This window comes from Ananas comosus, unplaced genomic scaffold (assembly GCF_001540865.1).
Source record: "Ananas comosus cultivar F153 unplaced genomic scaffold, ASM154086v1, whole genome shotgun sequence".
In the NCBI taxonomy this organism is placed as follows: Eukaryota; Viridiplantae; Streptophyta; class Magnoliopsida; order Poales; family Bromeliaceae; genus Ananas; species Ananas comosus.
The window spans coordinates 36,715-62,602 of NW_017893407.1; the positions used below are offsets into that span (position 1 = coordinate 36,715).

At 36.1% G+C, this 25,888-nt stretch overlaps 1 protein-coding gene across 1 annotated transcript; it reads left to right on the plus strand.

Moving 5' to 3' along the window:
• On the plus strand, positions 1–4,708 carry LOC109705949 (alcohol dehydrogenase 3). The gene is made up of 10 exons (XM_020226762.1): positions 1–119; positions 2,087–2,223; positions 2,374–2,420; positions 2,560–2,885; positions 3,077–3,159; positions 3,275–3,350; positions 3,433–3,494; positions 3,567–3,662; positions 3,769–3,930; positions 4,330–4,708. The coding sequence occupies exons 1-10, from the start codon at positions 83–85 to the stop codon at positions 4,444–4,446; spliced, it is 1,143 nt and encodes a 380-aa protein (XP_020082351.1). The 5' UTR covers positions 1–82; the 3' UTR covers positions 4,447–4,708.
• Positions 4,709–25,888: the final 21,180 nt, after the last annotated feature.

A 25,888-nucleotide genomic window follows, 5' to 3' on the forward strand; every position in this document is an offset into this window, starting at 1 on the left:
TGACATTCCACAACTTGGAAAAAGCACTTTTAAGGAGAAGTGATTTGGTTTGAGAGAAACATTGAAGAGAGGAGGAGAGAAGATGGCAAGCACAGCTGGGAAAGTGATAAAATGCAGAGGTTAGTAATCCCTCATGATTCAATCATATCCCCCATTCCCTCAATTAGATTTGTTAAGATCATTAGATTTGTTTAAAAAGTTCTATGTGGATTTTTCCTCTTCTTAATTGTTTAGAGAGTAAAGTAAATTTTCCATGTTTCTTTTCTTTTTTTATGGCAATGGTTGGTTATTTTGGGTTTTTTAAAGTGTATCAAGTGTCCTGTGATTTTATTTTTATCTTTTCTTTTTTTTTGTTAGCTTTTGTATTAATATTTTGTTAAATTATATACAAAAAATTTCAGATATCCCACTTAGATTTATCAAATATTCACTTTAGTACCCTTTAGTCTTAATTTTGTCACTGATTTAACGAAAAAAAATAGTAAAATCGATAATGAAAAGATAAAAATGAAACAACATGTCACTAAATTGATACATTTTAAACCACAGTGTACTAAAGTGAGAGCGTATGAAACCACCGAGATGGTATTTGAAGTTTTTTCTTTTTAAATGCTATCTGTACATTCAAAAGTAGGGTATAATTTTTTTTTTTTTTTTTTTTTTGGGATCTTTAGTATTAAAGAAGTATAGCATTTCTCAGTGCCTTCCATATTGTTCTTATTGAATGTTATGGGTTGTGAATAATGTAATGAATATTAGATTATAGAAAACAATCGTTGATCTTCATAAGGTTAAGTTGTCAGAGAACTGTGTTTTTAATATTTATATTCAACATTTTTTCTCGCGTCTGGACTAGGAATTTTTTGATAAACTCAAAATATGAATTTGAAATAAATGATAGAAAATTAAATGAGACTAGTGGTCCAACGGGACTTAAATAAATGCGGAGACACTAAGATGTTTGGTTTCTCAGAAAATCGTGGAAAACTATAAATTTTTTTTTCCTGAAAAACACCTTTTCCATAGTTTTTCTTTTGCAGATAAAAATTCCGAAAACCAAAAACTCTATCATTCCATAAAATTTGGAAAGAAAAAATTTTTCTAAGAAAACTACTTTTTCTTAGGAACCAAACGGACGCAAAATACTTCTTTTTTCAGCCCGAAACTATTTTCTGAGATAATTTCCGAAGAACCAAACACCCCCTAATAAGTGACTAGAATCCATTTTGAAATATGTACCTGAACTTCAAAAGTTTTGATTTCGCTATCTAATGATTAGGATTTACTGGTGCTTGTATTTGATACAGCACCTGATGGAAAGTTACTGAACCAAAATTACTCCAAAAGAGTTAACATTTGAGATCACAAGTTTTAATGTTCAGATACTCATTTCAAAACGCGCTATGCGATTATCCGACTGAGAGAAGCTGATATACTGATCTTGTAACATGGAGGATTCATTTTTCCTTTGCTTTTTGCGGATTAAATGTCAATGCATGTAAATTACTTCAAAGGAGTAAACATTTGAGATCGAAAGTTTTAATGTTCAGATGCTCATTTCAAAGTGCGCTATAGAGATCGCGCGATGTTCATGCGATTATTCGAATGAGAGGAGCTGATATACTGATCTTGTAACATGGAGGATTCATTTTTCCTTTGCTTTTTGCGGATTAAATGTCAATGCATGTAAATTACTTTAAAAGAGTAAACATTTGAGATCAAAAGTTTTAATGTTCAGATGCTCATTTCAAAGCGCGCTATAGAGATCGCGCGATGTTTATGTGATTATTCGAATGAGAGGAGCTGATATACTGATCTTGTAACATGGAGGATTAATTTTTCCTTTGCTTTTTGCGGATTAAATGTCAATGCATGTAAATTACTTTAAAAGACTAAACATTTGAGATCAAAAGTTTTAATGTTCAGATACTCATTTCAAAGCGCGCTACAGAGATCGCGCGATGTTTATGTGATTATTCGAATGAGAGGACCTGATATACTGATCTTGTAACATGGAGGATTCATTTTTCCTTTGCGTTTTGCGGATTAAATGTCAATGCATGTAATATCTGCTTCGTCGATACAGCTGCGGTTGCGTGGGAGGCGGGGAAGCCGTTGGTGATCGAGGAAGTCGAGGTGGCGCCTCCTCAGGCGATGGAGGTTCGGCTGAAGATCCTCTACACTTCCCTTTGCCACACCGATGTCTACTTCTGGGAAGCTAAGGTATATATATATATTCATATTGCGAAAGTCCATAACTAGTTCTGTTTTTCTTGTGCAGCAGCGAAACCATTTCGCTGAAAATGCGCACAATTTTTTATGTTCTGAATCAGCTCGATGACTGACATGTCAGAAATTACCACAATCTTGCAGGGTCAGACTCCTGTTTTTCCTCGGATTTTCGGCCATGAAGCCGGAGGGTATGCCATCGAATTCGACACATCATGTTTAATTGTTTGTAATGTTTAGTTTGATATAATCTTAATGCATAATTCTAGTCATCTACTGTGTAAAATCTTTCTTCTTCTTCTTTTTTCTTTTTGTTCGGCGCCTTCTCAGCGTTGTAGAGAGTGTAGGCGAGGGCGTGACCGATCTAGCACCGGGAGACCACGTCCTCCCTGTGTTCACCGGCGAGTGCAAGGAATGCGCTCACTGCAGGTCCGAGGAGAGCAACATGTGCGACCTTCTGCGGATCAACACCGACAGGGGAGTGATGATCAGCGATGGCAAGACGAGGTTTTCGATCAACGGAAAGCCGATATATCACTTCGTCGGGACCTCCACATTCAGCGAGTACACTGTCGTCCATGTCGGATGCGTGGCCAAGATCAATCCTCTGGCACCGCTCGATAAAGTCTGCGTTCTGAGCTGCGGCATTTCAACAGGTAAGGATGTGTTTCGTAACTTGATACTTAACATGGTAAGGACTAACACTGTGGTTGTGCCAGAAAAACTAATAGTGAATCAAACGGCAGAAACAAATTTGAACGTATCAGAACTTGAACAGAAAATCCCTTCAATGTATTGTGCTCAAAACTTTTTGTTATTCAACTAAATCACTTTGATGTTTCTTTAGGTCTCGGTGCGACTCTTAATGTTGCCAAACCACGAAAGGGTTCGACGGTGGCGATTTTCGGTTTGGGAGCTGTGGGTCTTTCGGTGAGTCTCTTTCGGCGTTACCCGTGTTTAAACTTGTAGTTCTTAAAAAGCAAGATTGATTCAATTAACGAAGTGATTTCGATTACCAATTAGTAATTGCAAAACATGCTTTTAGGCTGCCGAGGGAGCGAGGCTTGCAGGTGCATCGAGGATTATCGGCGTCGATTTGAACTCAAGGCGATTCGAAGAAGGTTAAAAAAAAAAAAAACATAAAAACCAACCTCATAAAATTCCGATTTAGCGAGGTTACATTCTGTTTCATTCATTTTGCAGCTAAGAAGTTCGGCGTCACCGATTTCGTGAATCCTAGCGAATACAACAAACCAGTTCAAGAGGTTTGTTTCTACTGAAACATACCAAAATGATGCATGATATTTCATGTTTATGACTCTAATATGTTATGCCAGGTTCTTGCTGAGATGACAAACGGCGGAGTCGATCGCAGCGTGGAGTGCACCGGCAATATAAATGCCATGATATCAGCATTTGAATGCGTGCACGATGTACGAACACTAAATCGCTAAAATTCTATTGATTCAGGCGCGAATTTATGCTGAAATATCAACCAGTGTTCTTGTTGTCATTATTATTTTCATTTCTCTTTGTCAGGGCTGGGGTGTAGCAGTTTTAGTTGGGGTGCCGCACAAAGACGCGGTATTTAAGACCCCCCCTGTGAACTTCCTCAATGAGAAAACACTGAAGGGCACCTTCTTTGGCAACTACAAACCGCGCTCCGATCTCCCTTCAGTTGTAGAGAAGTACATGAATAAGGTAAATCGGCATTCAATTTGTTTGACCTCACAGTTTAAGCTAATTACTTATTTTAATGAATTTATAGTTGCTGCGTGAATTGCATGAAGTATATTAACTAATCCTGTAAAGATAAACGATATTGATTGACTCAAATCAAACAAATTGAAAGATTGGATTTAAGTTTATGTAAGTTTTGTACGTTTTTACCTATTCTTGTTTCAGTAACTTTGTTTTTGTTCTGTTGAGAAATATTCTATCGACCAAACCGTCGCAGATTTTGGAAAACCAGAACCAAATTGTAAACCAAATGAACACTACTAAAGAGTTTACAAAGTAGTCCTAAGTTTGGTTCTGGAGAACTTCTTCAGTGGAAGTGATTGTGGAAATATCGACTAAACGGTGCGTTGAATGGCGCAGGAGCTTGAACTGGAGAAGTTCATCACGCACACCGTGTCGTTCTCGGAGATCAACAAGGCGTTCGAGTACATGCTCACCGGGGAAGGCCTTCGATGCATCATCCGCATGGCGGATTAAAACAGTCGAAGTGATCAGCATTTGCGCATGTATCGACTCAAAAGAGGCCCTTTTCTGATGCTTTCAATAAAATGGCCAAGTGTTTTTGGTATCAGTTGAACTCAGTAGCTGTCACTCTTTTGTGCTTCTTAACTCATCTCTTATGTATGTAAAAAGAAAAAGAAAAATGTGGTCCTTTGTTTGTAATTAGCTCACAAGTAAACACTAAATTTGTGCTTTCGCGATGTTTCTTTTGTTGGTAATTAATGAATGAAGTTCGATTTGGATTGCGATTTTGTTATCTAGGGTTTTTCGTTTTCGTGCTACACTTTGCTATTGATGTTCCTGGTCAAAACCACCATGGTTAAGAAGTAGTTAGGGTTTGACAAATTATGCAACAATCAAGGATTTCATAAGTACACTTATTAAGGCAAATTTTAATATGCATGATACATGCTATATATGTCCTCATTAGTTCACATTATTGCATCTAACAAAAGGAATATATAGTTGGTTAATCTGCAGAGTACTAGTACTAGTTTTGTAATCTAGAATTGTTACAAAATCAAAACTAAAACTTTGATTAATTAATTAATTAGCGCGTAATTGAGTTCAAAAAGTTAAATCAATATGATAAAAATGTACAGAATTTCCTTAAACTATGGACAAAAATATTCTGATTTTACTAACCAATCTTTCAATTTGTTTGATTTGAGTCACTCGGTAGCGTATTGAGTTTAAAATTTGTGGTCCTCTTTTGATGGAGGTCTAAACCGCATTAAAAGGGGAGAAGTACGACGATAGAAAAAAGAGGGATACACGAAAAACTAATCTTTTGACAAAGACAAAAATATTATTAATTAACTCTCAAAACTCTGATTACATTAGCTAAAACGTCAGATCTGTATTTAGAGGCGATACCTAAATTCTACTAGATGAAGTATATTTCTAAATCTAATCAGATTAGAAATAATCAAATAACGTGACTCAAAATAGAAAAAAGTACATACCTTTTTGAAAATAACCTAAAGATACAAAACGGAGGCCGAAATAATTGAATTTGGATTCCAAACATCGGCCAAAATGGCATTGGCTATTTGACGCGTAGATCTTGAAAAGTATTTTTCGAATTGGGATTGTGCCCTGAAATAAGATACTCAAGCGAAAAATTATAATCGTTTAAAGATATCTTGCACCAATTGTAAAAATTACCGAATTTAATAAAATTTTCGACTTAGCTTGTTTATGTCACTTTTTTTCAGAAACTCAAACGCTAAATTGGTCGCATCACCCTCTCCAGCTAAATGTACTAACAAGTTATTATGTATCTTTAGCAACAGAAATAAATTTAGGCACTAGAACACTCTTACCCCCAAAACCATGAGCATGTACTCCTATTAATTAATGGCTGCTAATAAAGAGGCTTTGAATTTTTGGCATCTCTCTTTCTTTGGAGGATTAATTGCATACAACTCTCTTTAAACATATCGAATTGCAGATATATTCTTACAAAATTCGACTTTTTATTTTTATTCCTATAAAAGTCCTAACATTTTCAAATATACCTTTACTGTTAGAATCCATTAGAAAAATATAGTTAACCGTAACTAAAATATTTAACCTGAATAGTAAATGAGTTAAATTGACCTTTTTACCCTCTTATATTATTGGATAAAATATTTTTTTCAGGGAACATTTCCGCATAATTCTTTTGAAGGGATATTTTTGTAAGGATCACAAAAATGTCAATTCATTTATCTGCTGTTAAAAAATAAATAGTATTCTAATGATAACAAATCAAAGGATGGACTTTTGCAAGGAGAAAAATAAAGTTAAACTTTGTAAGAATATATTTGCTATTTGATATGTTTACAAAGAGTTATATTCAATTAACACTTCTTACAAGTTTCTCTATCTCATGTTAGCAAATGTGGCACAAAATTTGCCATTAACAGCGTAAATGCTTTAGGTGCCTTACATGGTCTCCTCAAATACTGCTGATAGTGATTGATAATCTTATATATTATTTGAAAGTGTCGAATACCAAAGTGTAAAAATACTGATGTTAAGTAACTTGACTTCTCACAATTCGATTTTGTCCAAATCTCATTTGGTGCAATCAAGTTTTCTCGAAACAGTTTCATCTTATTCTCATATATATAATTGCACTGGATTCGTGCTTGTTGCAAACTACTAATTGAATTTAATTTACAATGATAACAAATTAAGGAGAAAACAGAGTTGTTAGAAGGTCTATTTATCTAAGTATATTAAAACACAAACTTGGAGAATGTCAAATTGGTGTGCTTTTCCCTTTAGAAATAGCATTTGACCTGCAATTGATTAGGCTTATTCGACCACTATTTCCACCCAAGGCTATAATTCTCATATATATATATATATATATATATATAGAGAGAGAGAGAGAGAGAGAGAGAGAGAGAGTTCATGTTGTTACTATATATCAGTAACACGGAAGTTCCTATACTACTAAGTTGTTTTCAATGATGAAGTATTCAAATTGATGATCGACTCTATTAAACATGATTTACGCCATTGAAATTTTTTTTTTTTTTGAGAGAAAGGTAGCATGCATGCTATCCATTTCGTTTATTTTATTTAGAAAATAAACTTAGCTAGAAATGTGAATCAACTAGGTTTCAAACTTGGGTCTCGGATATCAACCACCAAACTCTTTTGCCACTTGCGCTAGGAACGGTCGGTGCCATTGGAATTATTTAGAAACCAAATTTTATATATATATTTATATATAACTAATGATTAAAAGGTCCCAAACTAACAATTTGAATGACCATGCAACGCATTTGTAATTAAGCTTAATAGTGTAGAAGAATTCAAATTTAATAAAATTTTGATAGAAATTTTTTTTCAATATTTAGAATAAGATTAGTACTTTTGATATAAAATTTAAATTCTTTATCATTATTTTTATGAGATTTTTATTTTTAGCTATTTATTTTGAGAATATTCGTTTTAAAAGTAAATGATGTTGAAAAATCATAAAAATTGGTTTCCAGATACTTCTATTAATGTAGATCATGTTTTTTTTTTTTTTTTTTCAAAGATGCCGATCGTCGATGTTGGATGCTCTATCATCGAAAACAAATGGATACAACGGGCCGCGTTTGCTTCGATAGATTCTACTCAACTCTATATATATACATGATCTTGTGTGTGTGTGTGTGTAAATATATTATATATATATAATATATATCTATATATAATATATATATGTTGAGTTGGAATTGCTTAAGTCCAAAGAGGCTTCGTTCCACTGCTTATTTTTAACTGTGGAGCCTCCAAATTTCGATAATCGGCACCGTTGAATATGATCTATACGAATTTGAAGTAATTAGAAGCTAAATATCATATTTTTTTGATATTATTTTTTTCCAGCCATGTAGTATTTGTCACAAAATTGAATGGCTGAAATTGGATATCCTTTAAAAAATATGAATAAGAGTCTTGTAAATCAAGATAAAGAAGTGTAGATCTTATGTCAAAATAGTTTATAGAATTTTCTAATTAAAATTTATTGGATTTCGATATCCTTAACACTAAGAGGAGAAAACGTCCTTATAGTTAACCATTGAAATTATAAATATTGAAACTCTTTGTTCATTAGGCTAAATAACTGTCGAACAAATTTTAAATGTTTTGTTTTTTAGATACTTCAAGTGTGTAGGATCAATATTCAACAGTGTCGATCATGAATTTGAAAGCTACGATATTTGAAAATAAATAAGTGACAACAGAGCCTATTTACTATTACATATACGTTCGCAAACTAAACTCTCGCTCTCTCACACACACAACATCACTGCTCTCTCTATATTATACACCAAAACAACAAATGTTTAATTATATAACCGAAGTTATTGAGAGAGATTTATTTTGATTAATTACACGCAAATTGTTAATTAGTAAATATTTTTCTTATAAATTGTTATTTATAAGAGCACAGCCCCATAATATCTAAGTCTAAAGTCATACACAAGTAAACCAACTAATTATATTATTTTTGACATCGTCCATCCTAATTATGTGTTCAAATTGTCCAAGCAATTGCCAAAACCCATAAGAAAGCCCCTCATCTAAATGGATCCATCACACAAATTAGAGCCAGCACATTGAAATTGGGAACTGTGGTGCGGTAGGATCCGCAAATGGACCCTCTGGGTCGGTGGAGACCCCTAACCCAATCCATCCGGAATAGAGCAGTAAGTAGGAGCCAAACATATTAAAACAAACGTCCATCACTGAACTCGCGCACCAAATCCCGTCAAAAATGTGCGAAAAATTTGCTTTCGTCAAGACTTGCCCCTGAATTGAGCAGTAAGTAGTTGATGCTAAACTATTGTATCTCCAAAGTTCGGAGTTGTTAGAAAATATGGCAATCAATTCATTTTAAAGTATCACAGATACTGAATCCACTGGATTTTAATGTGATTCGGCCCAATCCGCCTCAAGTCAATTTTAAGGCTACGTAAACTCCGTCACAGACCCAGCCTCAACACTACAGGACAGTATATACGGCCCCTTTAAGCAACATAAGAAAAATCGGATAAAATCCAACCGACACGAACCAAAATCCGGCCAGCTTGCCAAAGCTTGGGATCCGCCCCTTTGCATTCCTATGACACCAAAGCTCTATAAATAACCAACTTGTATACTCACTTCGTTAATACCATGCACTCGTTCATACAAAGTAAAGCAATCCAATAACTAACATTAAGTGGATCGCAAACTCTTTATTTCTCTTAGCCCTAATACACATATCATCATGCCTTATAAGCCGCATCACTTCAAACTACTATCTCACACACCACTCACCACCACTCCTGCCTCCATTTTTTTTTCTCCTCCTTCTCCACGCACTCCTCCTCCTTCTCCTCCTCTGCCGCCGCCCTTGCCAGGCCGCCGCGCGCGCAACATCGCCAGCCCACCAATCGCCAACCCGTGGTCGTCAAATCGTGTGCGTCTCCGATGCGGTCGGGCTCTTCTTCCTCGCGTTCCTCCGGGCGGGCAGCGCTCTTCTGCTCAGGAAGAGCTGAGGAAGGGGGTGGCGGACGGAGCGGGCAGGCGTCGCGGGGTTCGAGCATGTCCGCCGTCCACGAGGAGATCGTTCCCGCCCCTGCGGCGATGCCGGAAGTCGTGGCGGTGTCGTCGACGAAGATATCGAATCGTGAGAATTGTCGAGAAGAGGCGACGCCAATCGTCGAGGGCGAGCTACTCCGGCCTCGCGTTTCGTCAGAACCGCTGGAAAGCTTCTGGTGGCTCCATATATCATAAAGGATAACTTTGGCATGCATATATATACATTTATACATACAGCTAGGGGTTTTGCATGCATGCATGCAACATAATCAGTATGCTCAAAAATGTTTGAGAAATTAAATAAGTAAGGAGAGTCACCCTCAAATCTATATCCATTTTTTCAATAATGTAGGCCCAATGAATTACAACATTTTGTTGAAATTAAGAAGCTTTTAATTTGTTAGGAAAATCAGCAATTTTATGCAACACAAAAGTCGGATATATTAAGTGTTGAGAAATTTACCATATATAGATAATACTTAAATTAACAACAAAAAATAATTAAAAGTTGGAGAGGACTATTTCAGAAGTGGCTATAATTGAGAGGTCTCTTGCAGCATTTTTACCGTAAAAGTTTACGTGAAATGGGTGGCAAATTATTAATTATATTAGTCGTGTGTTCAAAAAATATATCAAGTGTTTGTCTATATAAGATTTGGACGTGAAGTTTAATTTTATTGGCTTGTTTAATTGTTTGTATTGATTCTTTTGGAATGTATAATTTATGTTCAAAATGGGATATTAAGTTAAATTAAGTTTGTTTTCCCCTCGTAAGTTTTTTGCTTTAATAGTCGATGTAAAACTTAATTTCTTGTTTTCCTTTCTATGACAAATTTTTTTTTTTTTTAAATAAGGCATAGAGTTGTTTTTTACCTCGCATTTTTGCGCCATAAGTTAGATTTTTGCTGCTGCGTGCTCCACGCCCACGCCTCCCCCTGATTCATAAGCGATGGGGCGGTACAGGAGAACTAAGGATGCAAACGGATCCGGTGGTGGAGCTCGCGCCCCGTCTGTCTCGACGGGGGAATAAATGGCAGAAAAAAACGGATTCGGGGCAGGAAGATGGGGTAAATTTACGATTCGATGACGGATTCGGGACAGAAAATGTCAGATTTTGACCCGCCGCGAATTCGCCCTGGCATGATCCATCCCGAAATCCGCACTCGGAATCATTTTTATATTTTAAAAATATTCTTAAAATAATGTATTTACAAAAAAAAGTTCAGTAGTCTCTATACTAATGTATTTAAAACCTTTTGAATTTATTGCTTGAATTCGTGATTGATATTTTTATTTTTAATAATTAATATTATTAAATTATATATATAATTATTAAAAATTATTCAATTTATAAGTTTATAAAATATAATAATATTAAATATTTATAGCCAAATATTAGTTGGCGGAAGCGGTATTCGGGGCACCGGGCGGGTAATGCGGGTTACGAGAGCGGGGCGGATTATGGGATGTTTCTTTTTAAAACCCGCACGGATTCGGGGCGAGAAGGCGGAGCGGGATTGTTTGCTAGTCGGGGCAGGCACTCCCCGCCGGTAGATCGCGCCGCTCGTTTACATCCCTAGTGAGAACAAAAAAATATAAAAAAGAAATATACTCAGCTTCTGAACTGTCCTGATTTTATAAATAAAATACGAGCGGAGTGAGAGACCTTCATATTTTTTTCAGAACCCGCTAAAAATCCACCCGTAAGTGAGGATAAAAAATATGAATAAAAATTATCGCTATCTGAATTATGGCGCGGTCATCACAATCGCTAATAAGTGTCCAAATTGGACTAGAGCCTGGTTATTTTTTGTGCCCTAAACATATTAAAGTTTGGTATCAATAAATTTATGTCACATTTCATATGACTCAAATGATTTACATAAAATGTATATTATTAGCTCGGGCCCGGGCCACATATCGGCCCCAAATGGTGGCAAAGCAGAACACCAATCCGTCGTTTATTGGGGCCGCCCATTGATCCGATTGTCCGAACCGATCCGCTTCTATTTGGACATGTTCGAGAATTGTCGAGAGATTCTGTTACGTATAGTATATATGATAAGAAAATATTAATATTATGTTTCGATACGTAATGTCACGTTTCGTGTATATCGTAAATGAGATATGAGTATTTTTATCGAAAAACACAAAAGTATATTTCATATGTTGTTCGTCCAACTTTAAGTTTTTGTATTCTGGTCAGATCGCTCAGTACCTAAATGAGGCCCTAAGAACCTCCCGCTCGAACCTTTTCGATGGGCAACCCATTATTGGAAGGTCCGAAGCCCAGTCAAAATTCTTCAATGGGCTTCATTTGGGCCCAGTTAATTAAAAAAAAAAAATGCTGCACTTTCTACATTCTAAACTTTGGAGAAATAAATAACAATATGGAGGCAGGTGAAACACCATCCATTAAAGAGTTGACACAATTAGACGCATTAAACCACTTACATTTGATGCATGGTTTTAATTTTTTTTTTAGGTCCTATTCTAAAGTTGTTTTGTAGCTAAATATATTTTATACTAGTAATCATAAGAGACTTGCACTAATTAATAAATTGGATTAGTAACCTAATCTTATACTTACGTATCACTCTACACTTTTTAATGTTGTTCAAGTTGTTAGTTTTGTCTCAATCTAATAGCTTGTTGAATTTTTTTTTTAATAGAAAAACCTAAAAAGTAATTTTTAAACTTTAGAGAAAGGATTTATAATTTTTTGAATAGACATGGAGTAAAATGACAGGTGATGACGAATTGAGACTTCTCACAACGAAGGCATCATTGGAAAGTGAGCTCCACATAAATTTTTAATTTTAGGGGAAAACATTCAAATACCCCCATGTGGTTTCGCCAGTTTCTTACTTTAGTACCTTGTGGTTTAAGAGTGTATCAAGTTAATACTCTGTGGTGTTGGTCAACACTTTTCTCACTTTAGTGCCCTTGGTTTCTCACTTAGTCGGCGCAGAATGTGGTTTAAGTGTTCAAAGATTAGTAGCTGCTGTTGGTTTTATTTTTTTTTCTTTTTATTATCTAATTTCGGGCGTATTTTTTTTCCGTTAAGATTAAGTGAATAAAGTTAAAACTAAAGAGTACTAAATGAATATTCGCATAAAACCTAGGTAGGTAATTGAATTTTTTTGTAATATAATTAACAAATATTGAAACCCAAACTGTAAGGGTACTAATTTAAGAAAATGCGAAATCACAGGGTACTAACCTGATATAGCACTTTCAAGCACGAATACTAAAGTTAGAAGTACAAACCACCATGGTACTAACTTGGTACATGCTTAACTATATGGTACTAAAATGATGAAAGTGCGAAACTGACGTGGGGGTATTTGAAGTTTTCCCCTTTTTTTTTTTTTTTTCACCTATGGCAGTAAGATTCAAAATACTCTAAATAAAGAATTTTTTTTTACTTTAAGCTTTAAGATACTTTTACTTTTATTCATTTTAAATTCCATGTTAGGACAAGGTAACAGCTCATTAATCATAATTAACAGTAATAATAAATCTCTAAGATTCATTATTATTAGCCCTTAGTACAACTTTTTATATGGTTCAACCATGGCCCATGGGGATTTCAAATATATATTAAATGGTTCAAAATGGGGATCAAATCCAGCATGCTACAAAAACCAGGTGGCGTTGATCCTGTTTTGGCTTCTGGGATTAAGCTGTTTCAATTGAATATCAGGGCTTAGTTTAGTATTAGACGGTTTATTTGAATGCTGTTAGATAAAATTGAGTTAGAAAAAAAATATATAGGAAATATGTTTCTACGTTCTCCGATTGGACGAGCGGCAGAGATATATATTATAGTCGATTTACTTGCAAATGCGTAAATCACAATATTACGTACCGAAGACAAATATGATATTTTTTCCATCGTTTATTTCGCGAACCGCTGCTATAAACTAATCCTACCCCCACAACCAATACAAAAAAATGGAACAGGGAAACAACTTAACAGCACCCTGGTTTCATAAAGAGCCGCAGTAATGGGAAATAAAGAAAAAAAAGGTTGACCAAACAAAGACTCCTCTCGTCTGGGGGTGTGATAAATTTAGATGTGTCCAATTGCTTGACATTGCTCACAACTTGGAAAAAGCACTTTTAAGGGAAGTGATTTGTTTGAGAGAAACATTGAAGAGAGGTAGGGAAGAGAGATGCAAGCACAGCTGGGAAGTGATAAAACGAGGTTAGTAATCCTCATGATTCAATCATATCCCCCATTCCAATTAGATTTGTTAAAGCAGCATTAGATTTGTTTTAAAAGTTCTATGTGGATTTTCCTCTCTTAATTGTATTAGAGAGTAAACGTAAATTTTCCATGTTCCTTTTCTTTTTTAGTGGCAATGTGTTGGTTATCTTTGGTGTTTTTTAAGTGTATACAAGTGTCCTGGTGATTTTAATTTTTATCTTTTCTTTTTTTTTTTTTTATCGTATAGCTTTTGTTAATATTTTGTTGAAATTATAATACAAAAAATTTCAGATATCCACTTAAGATTTATCAAATATTCACTTTAGTACCCTTCTAGTCTAATTTTGTTACAGCTAGATTAACGAAAAAAAATAGTAAAATCGATAATGAATAAGATAAAAATCGAACAACATGTCAACTAAATTGATACATTTTATAACCACAGGTGTACTAAAGCTGAGAAGCTATGAAACCACCGAGTATGGTATTGAAGTTTTTTCTTTTAAATGCTATCTGTACATTCACAAGTAGGGTATAATTTTTTTTTTTTTTTTTTTTTTTTGGGATCTTTAGTATTAAAGAATTAGATTTCTCAGTGGCCTTCCATATTGTTTCTTATTGAATGTTATGGGTTTGTGAAAAATGTAATAGAATATTAGATTATAGATAAACAATCGTTTGATTCTTCATAGGTTAAGTTGTCAGAGAACTGTGTTTTAATATTTATATTCAAGAAAAAAAACATTTTTTCTCGCGTCTGACTCAGGAATTGTTTTGAATAAAACCAAAAAATATTGAATTTGAAATAAATGAATTAGGAAAAAAAAAATTAAATGAGACTATGTGGTCCAAACACGGGACTTAAAATAAATGCGGAGACACTAAGATGTTTGGTTTCCAGAAATCGTGAAAACTGATAAATTTTTTTTCCTGAAATACACCTTTTCCATAGTTTTTCTTTTGGCAGAATAAAATTCCGAAAACCAAAAACTCTGATCTATTCTCAATAAAATTTGGAAAAGAAAAAATTTTTCTATAGAAAACTACTTTTCTTAGGAAACCAAAAACGGACGCAAAATACCTTCTTTTTTCAGCGAAACTATTTTCTGAGATAATTCCGAAGAACGCAAACACCCCTAATAAGTGACTAAATCATTTTGAAATATGTACGTGAGCTTCAAAAGTTTTGATTTCGCTATCTAATGATTAGGATTACTGTGTTATTTCTTTGTTGATTTATACAGCATCCTGATGGAAAGTTACTGAACGCAAAATTATCAAAAGAGTTAACATTTGAGATCAGCAAGTTTAATGTTCAGATACCATTTCAAACGCGCTATGCGATTCATCCGACTGAGAGAAGCTGATAATACTGTCTGTAACATGGAGGATTCATTTTCCTTTGCTTTTTGCGGATAAATGTCAATTGGCAATGTAAATTACTTCAAAGGACTAAAACATTTTGAGATCGAAAAGTTTTTAAATGTTAATACTCTTTCAAGTGCGCTAATAGAGATCGCAGCGAATGTTCTGGATGATCGAATGGAAAAGGAGCTGATATTACGAATCTTGTAAACATGGAGGAAAATTCCATATTTCCCTTTGCTTTTTTGCAGATTAAAATGTCAATGGCAAAAATGTAAATTGCTTCAAAAGAGGTAAACAATTTGAAGATTCAAAGTTTTAAATGTTCAGCAATCCATCATTTCAAAAAACCGCGCTATAGAGATCGCGCGGATGTTTCCATGCCGATTAAATTTCGAAATGAGAAGGGAGGCTGAAACAAATAACCTGATTCTTTGTAAAACAGGAGGATTAATTTTTTTCCTTTTGCTTTTTGCGAATTTAAATGTCCCAATGCCATCGTAAATTACTTTCTAAAAGAAGACTAAACATTTGAAGAATCAAAAGTTTTAATGTTTCCAGATGCGCTCATTTTCAAAAACGCGCTATAGAGATCGGCCGGGCAGCCCGATGTTTTCATGACTGTGGAATTATTTCGAATGAGAAGGAGCTGATTTATACATGGGGGATCTTGGTACATGGAGGATTAAATTTTTCGCGCTTTGCTTTTTTGGGATTTAAATGTTCCCAATGCAATGTAAATACTTTAAAGACCTAAACAATTTTGAAGGAATCAAAAATTTTTTTAAGATGTTTTCAAAGATACTCATTTCAAAGCGGCGGCTAACAGAGATCGCGCGATTGTTTTAGTGATTATTCGAATGAGAGGACCTGATATACTGAATCTATTGTAACATGGGAGGATTTCAATTTTTTCGCTTTTGGCGTTGCGGATTTAAAAATTTGTCAAATTGGGGCATGTAAATATCTGCTTCGTCGATCACAGCTGCGTTTTGCGGTGGGAGCGGGGAAGGCCCCGTTTGGGTGAATTCGAGGAAGTCCCGAGGTGGCCGGCCTCCCCTCAGGCGATGGAGGTTCGGTCTGAAGAATCCCTCTAATCACTGCGCCTTTGGGCCACACCGGATGTCTTACTTCACTGGGAAGCTAAGGTATAATAATAATATATTTCCATATTGCGAAAGAGTCCCAAATACTAGTTCTTTGTTTTTCCTTTGTGCAGGCAGCGAACCATTTCGCTGAAAATGCCGCACATTTTAATGTTCCTGGAATCAGCTTCGCGATGAACTGACCTGTCCCCCAGAAAAATTAACCACGCAATCTTTGCAGGGTCTAGACCTCCCTGTTTTTTCCATCGGATTTTCGGGCCCATGAAGGCCGGAGGGTAAAATGCGATCGAATTTCGAACCACATGCCAATGTTTTTAATTGTTTTTGTTAAATGTTTAGTTTTTGATTATAATCTTTAATGCGCAATATTCTAGGTCCACTCTTACATGTGTAAAAATCTTTCTTCTTCTTCCTTTTTTTTTTTTTTGTTTGGGCGCCTTCTCCAGCGTTTGTAAGAGATGTAGGGCGGCGAGGGCCCGGTGACCGATCCTTAGCACCGCGGGAAAGACCACCGTCCTCCTGGTGTTCAAACGGCGAGTGCAAGAGAATGCCTCCACTGCAGGCCGAGGAAAGAAAGCGCAACATGTGCGACCCTTCTGGGCGATTCAAACACCGACAGGGGGAAGTGAATGATCAAGCGATTTGGCGAAGACGAGGTTTTTTTTTCGATCACGGAAAGCCGATTATCATCGCGTCGGAACCTCCCACGCATTCAGCGAGTAGCATTGTCGTCCATGTCCCCGGAACGCGCGTGGGGGCCAAGATTCAATTTCCTCTGCAGAAACCGCTCCGATAAAGTTCTGCGTTTCTGAGCTGCGGCATTTCAACAGGTTAAGGAATGTGTTTCCGTTAAGGCCTTGAAAAAATAGCTTAAATGGTTAAAAGGAAACTAACACTGCTGTTGTGGCCAGAAAAAACTAATAGTGAATCATAAGGGCAAAGAAACCAAATTTTGAAGCGTATCAGAACTTGAAAACAAGAAAATCCGTTCAATGTTATTGTGCTTTCAAAAAACTTTTTTTTGTTAATTCACTAAATCACTTTTGATTTTTTAGGTTCTCGGTGGCCGACTCTAATGTTGGCCAAACACCGAAAAGGCGTTTTTTTCGACGGTGGCTAATTTTCGGTTTGGCGAGGCTGTGGGTCTTTCGTGGAGTCTTTTCCTTTTTCGGCGATTTTACCCGTGTTAAACTTGTAAGTCTCCTTAAAAAGGCAAGAATTGATTTTCAATTAAGCGAAGGTTGACTTCGAAGTTTACCACATTAGTGAATTGCAAAACATGCGCTTTTAAGGCTGGCCAGGCCGAGGGAGCGAAGGCTTTTTGCAGGTTTGGCCGCAATTCGGAGGATTTAAATCTGGCGGTCGATTTTTGAACTTCAAGGCGATTCGAAGAAGGTTTAAACAAAAAAAAAACATAAACAACCACCGCTCCAAATATAAAATTCCGATTTAGCGCGAGGTTAACAACTTTCTTGTTTGCATTCCATTTTTGCGGCCCGCTAAGGAAGTTCCGGCGCGTCCCAGCCGATTTCGTGAAATCCTAGGCGAATAAAACACAAGTTTCAAGACGGTTTTGGGTTTTCTTACTGAAAACATAACCAAAATGATGGGCATGATATTTTCAAATGTTATACTCTAAATTATTTTATGCCGCCAGGTTGCCCCTTGCTGGAGAATGACAACGGCGGAGTCTCCCCCCGAATTCGGCAAGCGTGGAGGTCTGCACGCGCAATATAAATGCCATTGAATATCAGCATTTGAAATTGCGTGCAAAGCGACGTACGAACCACTAAAAATCGCCTATAAATTTCCCTAATTGATTCAGGCGGCGAAATTTTTTTATGCCCGAAATATCCCAACCAGTTGGGGGTTTTCTTGTTGGTCATTATTCATTTCAATTTCTCCTTTGTCGGGCTGGGGTTGTAAGGAGTTTGTTTAGTGGGGGTCCGGCCGGCACAAAGACCGCGTATTTTAAGACCCCCCTGGAACTTGCCCTCAATAAAAAAACATGAAAGGCACACCTTCTTTTGGCAACTAACAAACCGCGCTCGCGATCATCCTTCAGTTGTAGGAAGAAGTTAGCATGAATATAAGGTAAAATTCGCTGGCAATTATGTTTGAACCTTCACAGTTTTTAAAGCTATTAAACTATTTTAATGAATTTATAAAGTCCGCTGCCGTGAAATTGCGCAATGGAAGTATATTAAACCTAATCCCTGTTAAAGAATAACACATAATTGATTGACCCCAAATCAAACAAATTGAAAAGATGAAATTTTAAGTTTTATGTAAGTTCCGTACGTTTTTTTACCTATTCTTGTTTCAAGTAACTTTTTGTTTTTGTTTCTGGTTTTGAGAAATTATTCTATCCGACCAAACCGTCGGCTGGCAAGGATTTTTTGAAAAAAAAATCAGAAACCAACATTGAACCACAAATGAAACACTACTAATAGAGTTTTTACAAAAAGTAGCTCCCCCGGCCTAAGTTTTTGGGGATTCTTGAGAAGCTTCTTCAATGGAAGTGATTTCTGGCTGTGGAAATAATCCGAACTTAAACGGTGCGTTGAATGGCGGGCAAGGAGCTTTGAAACTGGAGAAGTTCATCAACGCACACGCGTGTCGCCGTTCTGCGGAAGATCAACAAGGGCGTTTTGTCGATAACAAAAGCCTCAACCCGGGGAAAAGGCCCTTTCGCGATGGGCGCATCATCCGCAATGGCCCCGGATTTAAAAGCAAGTCGATAAAGTTGATCAAAGCATTTGCGGCATGGTATCGACCCTCAAAAAGGAGGCCCTTTTTCTGAAACTTTCAAATTAAAATGGCCAAAGTGTTTTTTTTGTATCAGATGAAACTCATTAGCTGTACTGGCCCTTGTGCTTCCTTTAACTACTTCTTATGTATGTTTTAAAGAAAGAAAAAGAAAAATGTTGGTCGCTTTTCTGTTTTTGGTAAAGAATTAAGGCTCAAAATAAACACTAAATTTTTGTTGCTTTTTCCGCGATTGTTTTTCCTTTTTTTTTGTTTGGAAAATTAAATGAATGAAGTTTCGGATTTTGGAATTTGCCGATTTTGTTTATCTAGGGGTTTCAGTTTTCGTGGCTTACACTTTGCCAGTTGAATGTTTTCCTGGTCAAAAACCCCATGGGTTAAGAAGTCAAGTTAGGGTTTGAGCAAATTAACTGCCCAACAATCAAGATTTTTCAATAAGTAACACTATTAAGCAAATTTAAATATGGCAATGATACACCTGCTAATATCAATGTTTCCTCATTAGTCACAATTTATTGCATCTTTACAAAAGGAAATATATAATAGTTGGTTTAATTCTGACCAGAAAGAACGTCAGTACTAGTTTTGAATCCTTAGAATTGTTTTAAAGCAATAAAAAGCTAAAACTTTTGATTAATTAATTAAATTAAGCCGACATGATCTATACCACTTGAAGTGTTTAGAAATCAATTTTCAAATCTTTTTGACATCATTTGCCTAATGATCAAAGGATTTCAAAATTTGTAATTTTAATGGTCAATATGAGGCATTTTCTCGTTTAACGGCGTAAAAATATCCAAATCAATTGAATTTTTGTTAGAAAATTTTTTAAACTATTTAAAACAAGATCTATACTCTTGATCTTGATTATAAGACTCCTATCATCATTTTTTAAAGAATATTCATTTTCAGCCGTTTATTTTTATGTCCACTCGATAGATAAGAGAACAATATCGAAAATATATGAAATTTGATTTCTAAACACTTCAAGTGGTATAGATCATATTCAACAGTGCTGATCGTCAATTTGGAAGCTCCATCATCGAAAACAAATGGGTGGAAACGGAGCCCATTTGCTATCAATAGCATTCTAGCTCAACTCATATTATTAACCCCTTCTGAATCTAGAATATTTTAGAATTAAGTGATTTTAGCAAATAAATTGATGATTTTATCAAACTCCACCAATGATTTCATCCAGTTTAATAACTTGATTCACTTTGTAGCAAATAACCCCTACAGGTATTAACAAAAAAAAAAAGCTAGTAAAAATATTAAACTTAATAAAATGTATAACATAGACAAACAAAAATACATCAAATGAAAATTTCAAAATTAACAGGGCGCCAATGACAAAAGAATATTTATGAGGCTTAATTCAACATTGCCTGAAGTTGGGGGATCTCCACGCGATTTTACCAATTTTAATCTGACCATCCGTCTAAGATACAACTAATTTGACACAGTAACAATATACAGGATTCAAATTAAAAAATAAAAACAAAAATTTTATTGTAAAAAAAAAAAATCTATTACTAAATTATTATATATATAAAAACTCAATCCTAAAAGGGTTTGGAGCTACCCTCCTCTTCCCAAAGTGGGGCCCTACTCATTTATGAAAACTATAATTATTTGCCAAAGAAAAAAAAAAACCTGACATTTCTTTGAGAAGTCATAATCTACTGTTTCGTGTTAGTTTTGTTTCTATTCAAATATTATAACTCTTCTCTCTAAAGTTGTAATTTTTTTTTTTTTTAGTTTTGGGATTAAAATAATACGCAACGCAGTTTACAATTTTTGAATAAAAGTAAAATTACCACGCGACAGTGGATTGAGAGTTTCCTAACGAGATACCATTGTGGAGCTTATAATTAGAGAAAACTTCAAATACCACCCCTGTGGTTTTGTACTTTTTTTTTTGAGAGAGAAAGGCAGCACGCTATCTGCTTCATTCATTAAGAAAATGAAATTAGCTACATGAAGTGAGGCAGCTAGGGCCTCAGAAAAGCGAAAAAACAGAAGGAAGGGGGCGCGAAATTGTGTGGTGTTAAGTTCGAGACTGTAGACCATCTGCTAGTGGGGTGTATTGTTAGTAAGTTTCTTCTTCACTCGCACCTTGGGGAGTATCTCGGATACCCGTGTTTTGAAGATACCAGCATTGTCTGAGAGCGGCTACTAGAGAGGCGCCCGCAATGCGACACTTCGAAGGCTCTGACCTTGGTTGCGGCCACTCGGCGGTTGGTCTGGCGCGATAGAAATAACGTCATCTTCATAAATCTACCCAACGACGTTTCCCGAACAGCTAATCTTATTAGAGTGTTGGCAAAAGAGTGGGCCGGGTCCTGTAGAGCAGGGTGACGTCTGAATTATTGGAGTGTTTGCAAAAGAGTGGGTCGAGTCCTGTAGAGCAGGGTGAAAGCTACTTCTTATTTTTATTTTTAGGTTTTTTATTTTTTTATTAAATCGGTGACAAAGTTAAAACTAAAAATTACTAAAATAAATATACGAGAAACCCAGGTGGACTATTTGAACTTTTTTGTATATAATTTAACGAAATGTTAACGGAGGAGCTTACGAAAAGAAAAAAATAAAATCACAAGATAATAAATTGATACACTTTAAACCACATAATATTAAAGTAAAAAAATGTGAAACCATATAAATGATATTTAAAGTTTACGCTTATAATTAAGATGTATACGCGATGAAGTGTTCAATGGAGAGTTTTGTTGTAATTTATTAGCCTTATGGAAAAGATGCTACTTTGTAGAGTTTAGTGTGAGAAGCGGCAGCACGACGCAGTAGCGCTAGCGGGGAAACTCATTTTTCCATAGCTGAGGAGAGAGAGAAAAAAAAAAAAAAAAACACAAAATTCCCCATTTGGCTTTTACAAAAAGTGCTTTTTAGCAACCGCGCATTTCCGCATCAACTCCACCCAAACGGGGGAACCATGTGTCACAGCATCACCTATCATGGTTGCCACCACTAGGGCATTTACTATCTATTTATTTACTTTTTTTTGTCACTTTGTCGGTATAGAATAATTTGGGCCCCGCCATAATTAGGGATGCAAACGGTGCAGATCCCGAGATTGAAGAGGATCTTAACAGGTCGGAGCGGATTAGGGATGCAAATAGTGCGGATCCCGAGGTAGAAGGAGATCTTAGCAAGTCAGAGCAGATTCATACGGGTTAATTTTTATTTTATTTCTCAGCCCCAGTTCTAGTGCAATTTGGGACTGATCAAATTTTTGACGAATTTTTAGCGGATCGGAACAGATTAAAAGAGAAAGGGGTCTCCTGTCTCCTGCTCCATTTAATTTAGCCGATTATGACGGATTCTTGTGCATTATATTATTTTTTATTTTTGACGCCATGCTTTCCGCCCCATTTGGAACAAAATCGAGTCCAAAACTTCACTAAGTCAGATCTGTTTGCATATATCTGTGACCATAATAATTCGATCCACATCATATTACTATAAGCTCAAGTTTGAGTTCGGTTATGATAAAAGGGTGCACTAACAAATTATTTTGTAAAAATTATATTATAATCGTACATGTCGTTGTAAATAAATACGAAGTAGTTGGTTAATGCATCTTTTACTTCAGTCGAATTTTGAGGCTCAATCTTTGTGTCATTTGGGTGCCCAATACATTTTGGATTCAGAAGTAATGAGTTTGAATCATTTTGAATTTAAGATATATTATTATATTTATAAAAAAAGTATGTTATACCTTTTGATATTTCATATGATTATACTTAACCACTTAAACATTAAAAACTAAAAAATAAAAATACACAAACTTTAATTATAGCACGTGATAATCATTTGACGCTTAAAATTTTTATGTTTACCTTTTTTTATTGTTTTACGAGATGAAATGCAGAGATATTTAAGTTTTTCGAGCTTCATATTACTGCCAATTATTAAAAAATAATAATAAAATTCGGAATCAGATGGTTGATTGCAACAAACTATTTTTTTTTTTTTTCATTTTAAAGTTTGGATAGCTAAGTGTAAGGGTTCCAACATATTTTTCCCTTACATTTAGGTTTGAATATTGATTTTTGACTAAATTTGGATTTATTTTTTACGTGACTAACAACTCAAAGAAAACAAATGTAATTTTGATTTTGTAATTAAACTTTATTAGAGACGCATCTATATGCGCCATATTTAATAATATTACAGTTTGCTGATAAACTCAAGCCTGTTTGGTATTGAGAGTGACATACGCAATATTATTAGGCCAAAGGATGTTGGAGATAATGCATGCATATATAGTTACGCTTCTGCATTTCTAATATGACTGCAAAAATTATAATATTCTCTAAATCTCATACAAAATATATTAATTACTTTTTACGAAAATAAATAGAGTATTTTTTTTATTGTACTTTTCTATCGTACATAGCGCATGTTTTTGTGCAGTCGTAAACATTATATATCCTCTAATTAGTACTAAATTTTTATTAGGGGCAATTGCTTATATATTGCTTATATATCCCTAAGAAGTTTCAAACTTTCTTATTTACCCCTCGTAGAAGGCTAATATAAAAATATTCTCAGAATGTTTTAAATTCTTTCAAATATACCCCTAAAATTAAAGGTTTTTATTTCTGTGAAATTATTATTTTACAACTTCAAATATATCCTTGAATTGATACCAATTTTTTTTATCCGCGCGCACTTAATATAGTGTTCCTGAGGTTTGGATAGGATTGGCTGCAATATTAATAACTGGTCGACACATCTGGAGAGTGTCGGACTGAATCGGAGTCGTTTTTGCACGAAACGGATGAAGAAATGGACTCGGCGCACTCAAATAGGCAAAACTGGAGTTTTGCCAGATTCGGGCGCCCAGAACTTGGTTTAGGTCTCCCAGAACTGAGTGCTGAAATTAACTGAAACTGGAAGCCAATTCGGATCCTATGTTTCGGGCGCCCAGAAGTGGATTCGAAAATTCACATCGTGAATATCGATTGTGTTGATACGTGGCTGGTGGTAGGTGAGGTCCACCGGAGTCGGTTACGGGCGCAGCACACCGCGGGCGGAGGAATCGAAGGGGAGGATTTGTGCAGGCTGGAAGTTTAGGGCGCCCAGATTTGGGTTTAGGGCACCCAGATCTTGAGTTTTCTGCAATAGTACAGGTTTGCAGCCTTTATTCCTTAGGTTCATCTAATCATTTGTTCACCCTATAAATAGCTGTGGAGCATTCCTGGTGAGCTCTTTTCCTCTCTTCTTCACAGTGATCCTATACTTTGCATTCCAACCCCTCCAAACAACTCAAATTGCAACAAAGTCCACAAAATTCAGCTTGAGGAGTGATGATTCTGTAGTTTTCCAGCGACGACCTTCAGTGTTTTGGCTCGTGTTCGACGTAGGAAGATCAGATTGCGGTGAAACTTAGTTTGCTGGATTCTAGACTTCAAGAGAAATCCGCGAAGTCCAATTTTGTAGATTTTGGTTGAGGTTAGTATGGTCGAATTAAGGTTTTTCTGGACTGCTGTCACTGTGAGGCTGATTTTGAGCTTTTTGAATGTTCTTCAATGCTAACTTTAGAAGCAGTGGACTTTTGAACCTGAGATACACCCTCTATCATTATTTACTGGATGTGGGACTGTCCTCACCTGATTTGGAGATCTTTAAGTGAGTTTTGACATTGAAGTTGGGTGATTTTTAAGCTTAAGTGCTGAAATTGTGGAATTTGACGGATTTAGTGGGTGTTGATGTTCAGATCTTGATTGTGGATCATCACTCGCTGAGAGCAGGTTCGACGGGTTCCGACAGGGGGGATCCGCAGCTGAGTGATCTCGTGCTGCCAGGAAATTGCTCTAGAGGTGGGTTTATTATTGGTTTTGCTCCTAAGTATATGTATAGTAAACATGTATAGTTTCGACTTCGGAATATCATGTTGTAGCTCAAATTCATCGATTGGTATAATGTATGAAATCTGAATTTGGAGTATGAATAGTAATTAGTTGAATATACATGTTGGATTTGGATCTTGACTTAGTAGAAAACCAGCGATTCGACTTGTCATAAAATTCTACTACCTGTTTTAGCTCTAGGAGCCGTAGTTTGATTGTATCACTGCTGTTTCAGCGCGGTGGATACCCGGAGTAGTTTAGAATGCATTTACGCTCGTGCTGGGATGCCGAGCTTATTTTACAGTAGAGTCTAGGCTGTTTCGGATTGTCGGGTGCCGTCGGGGTGAACGGTGGACCCAGATTCCTGTTTTTGGTCTCAGATTGTACCGAAGGCACGTGGGTTTGGTTTCTAAACCTGTTTTGAACCTAGCTACTTGACTTTGGCTAGTTAGAGCCTGATTGAGCTCGACAGAGATACGCTGCATACTCGGTTGGGTAGCTCCCATGAGTGCCACTCCGGAGACTGGCGCTGTGCTTTTGCGTTGGTGTCGTTCGTGTAGGTTGGACTTACTCTTCACGGACTGGTTAGTGTGGAGGTAGCTGTATAGTCGCGACTGGGCAGGACAGGTGTGTTCATAGTCCCAGGGACGAGTATGATTACAGTCCTTATTGAGATTGAGTCTGAGATGACATTGTTCTACATAGGGTAGAGTTGGAGCATGATAGTATAGTGGCATTTATCTGTAGATTTATTCCAGCTTTTCTTACTATTCTTGCTTATTCCTGTAGACTTAGTGGGTGAACCGATGAGTTCGAGGGCGGTACCGACTGAGAACTACTTCTTTTTGTAATAGTTCTCACGCCCAGTTGTTACCATATTTTTGCAGAGCCTTTTGTTCCGGCTGCTTCTTCTACCGAGACTGATCGTTGCAAGGGCATTGCGAGTTAGAGTCCTTCCAAACGAGTCACAGAGCTAGAGGATCACCAGCTACAAGTAGCTATAGTTTTTGGGTCTT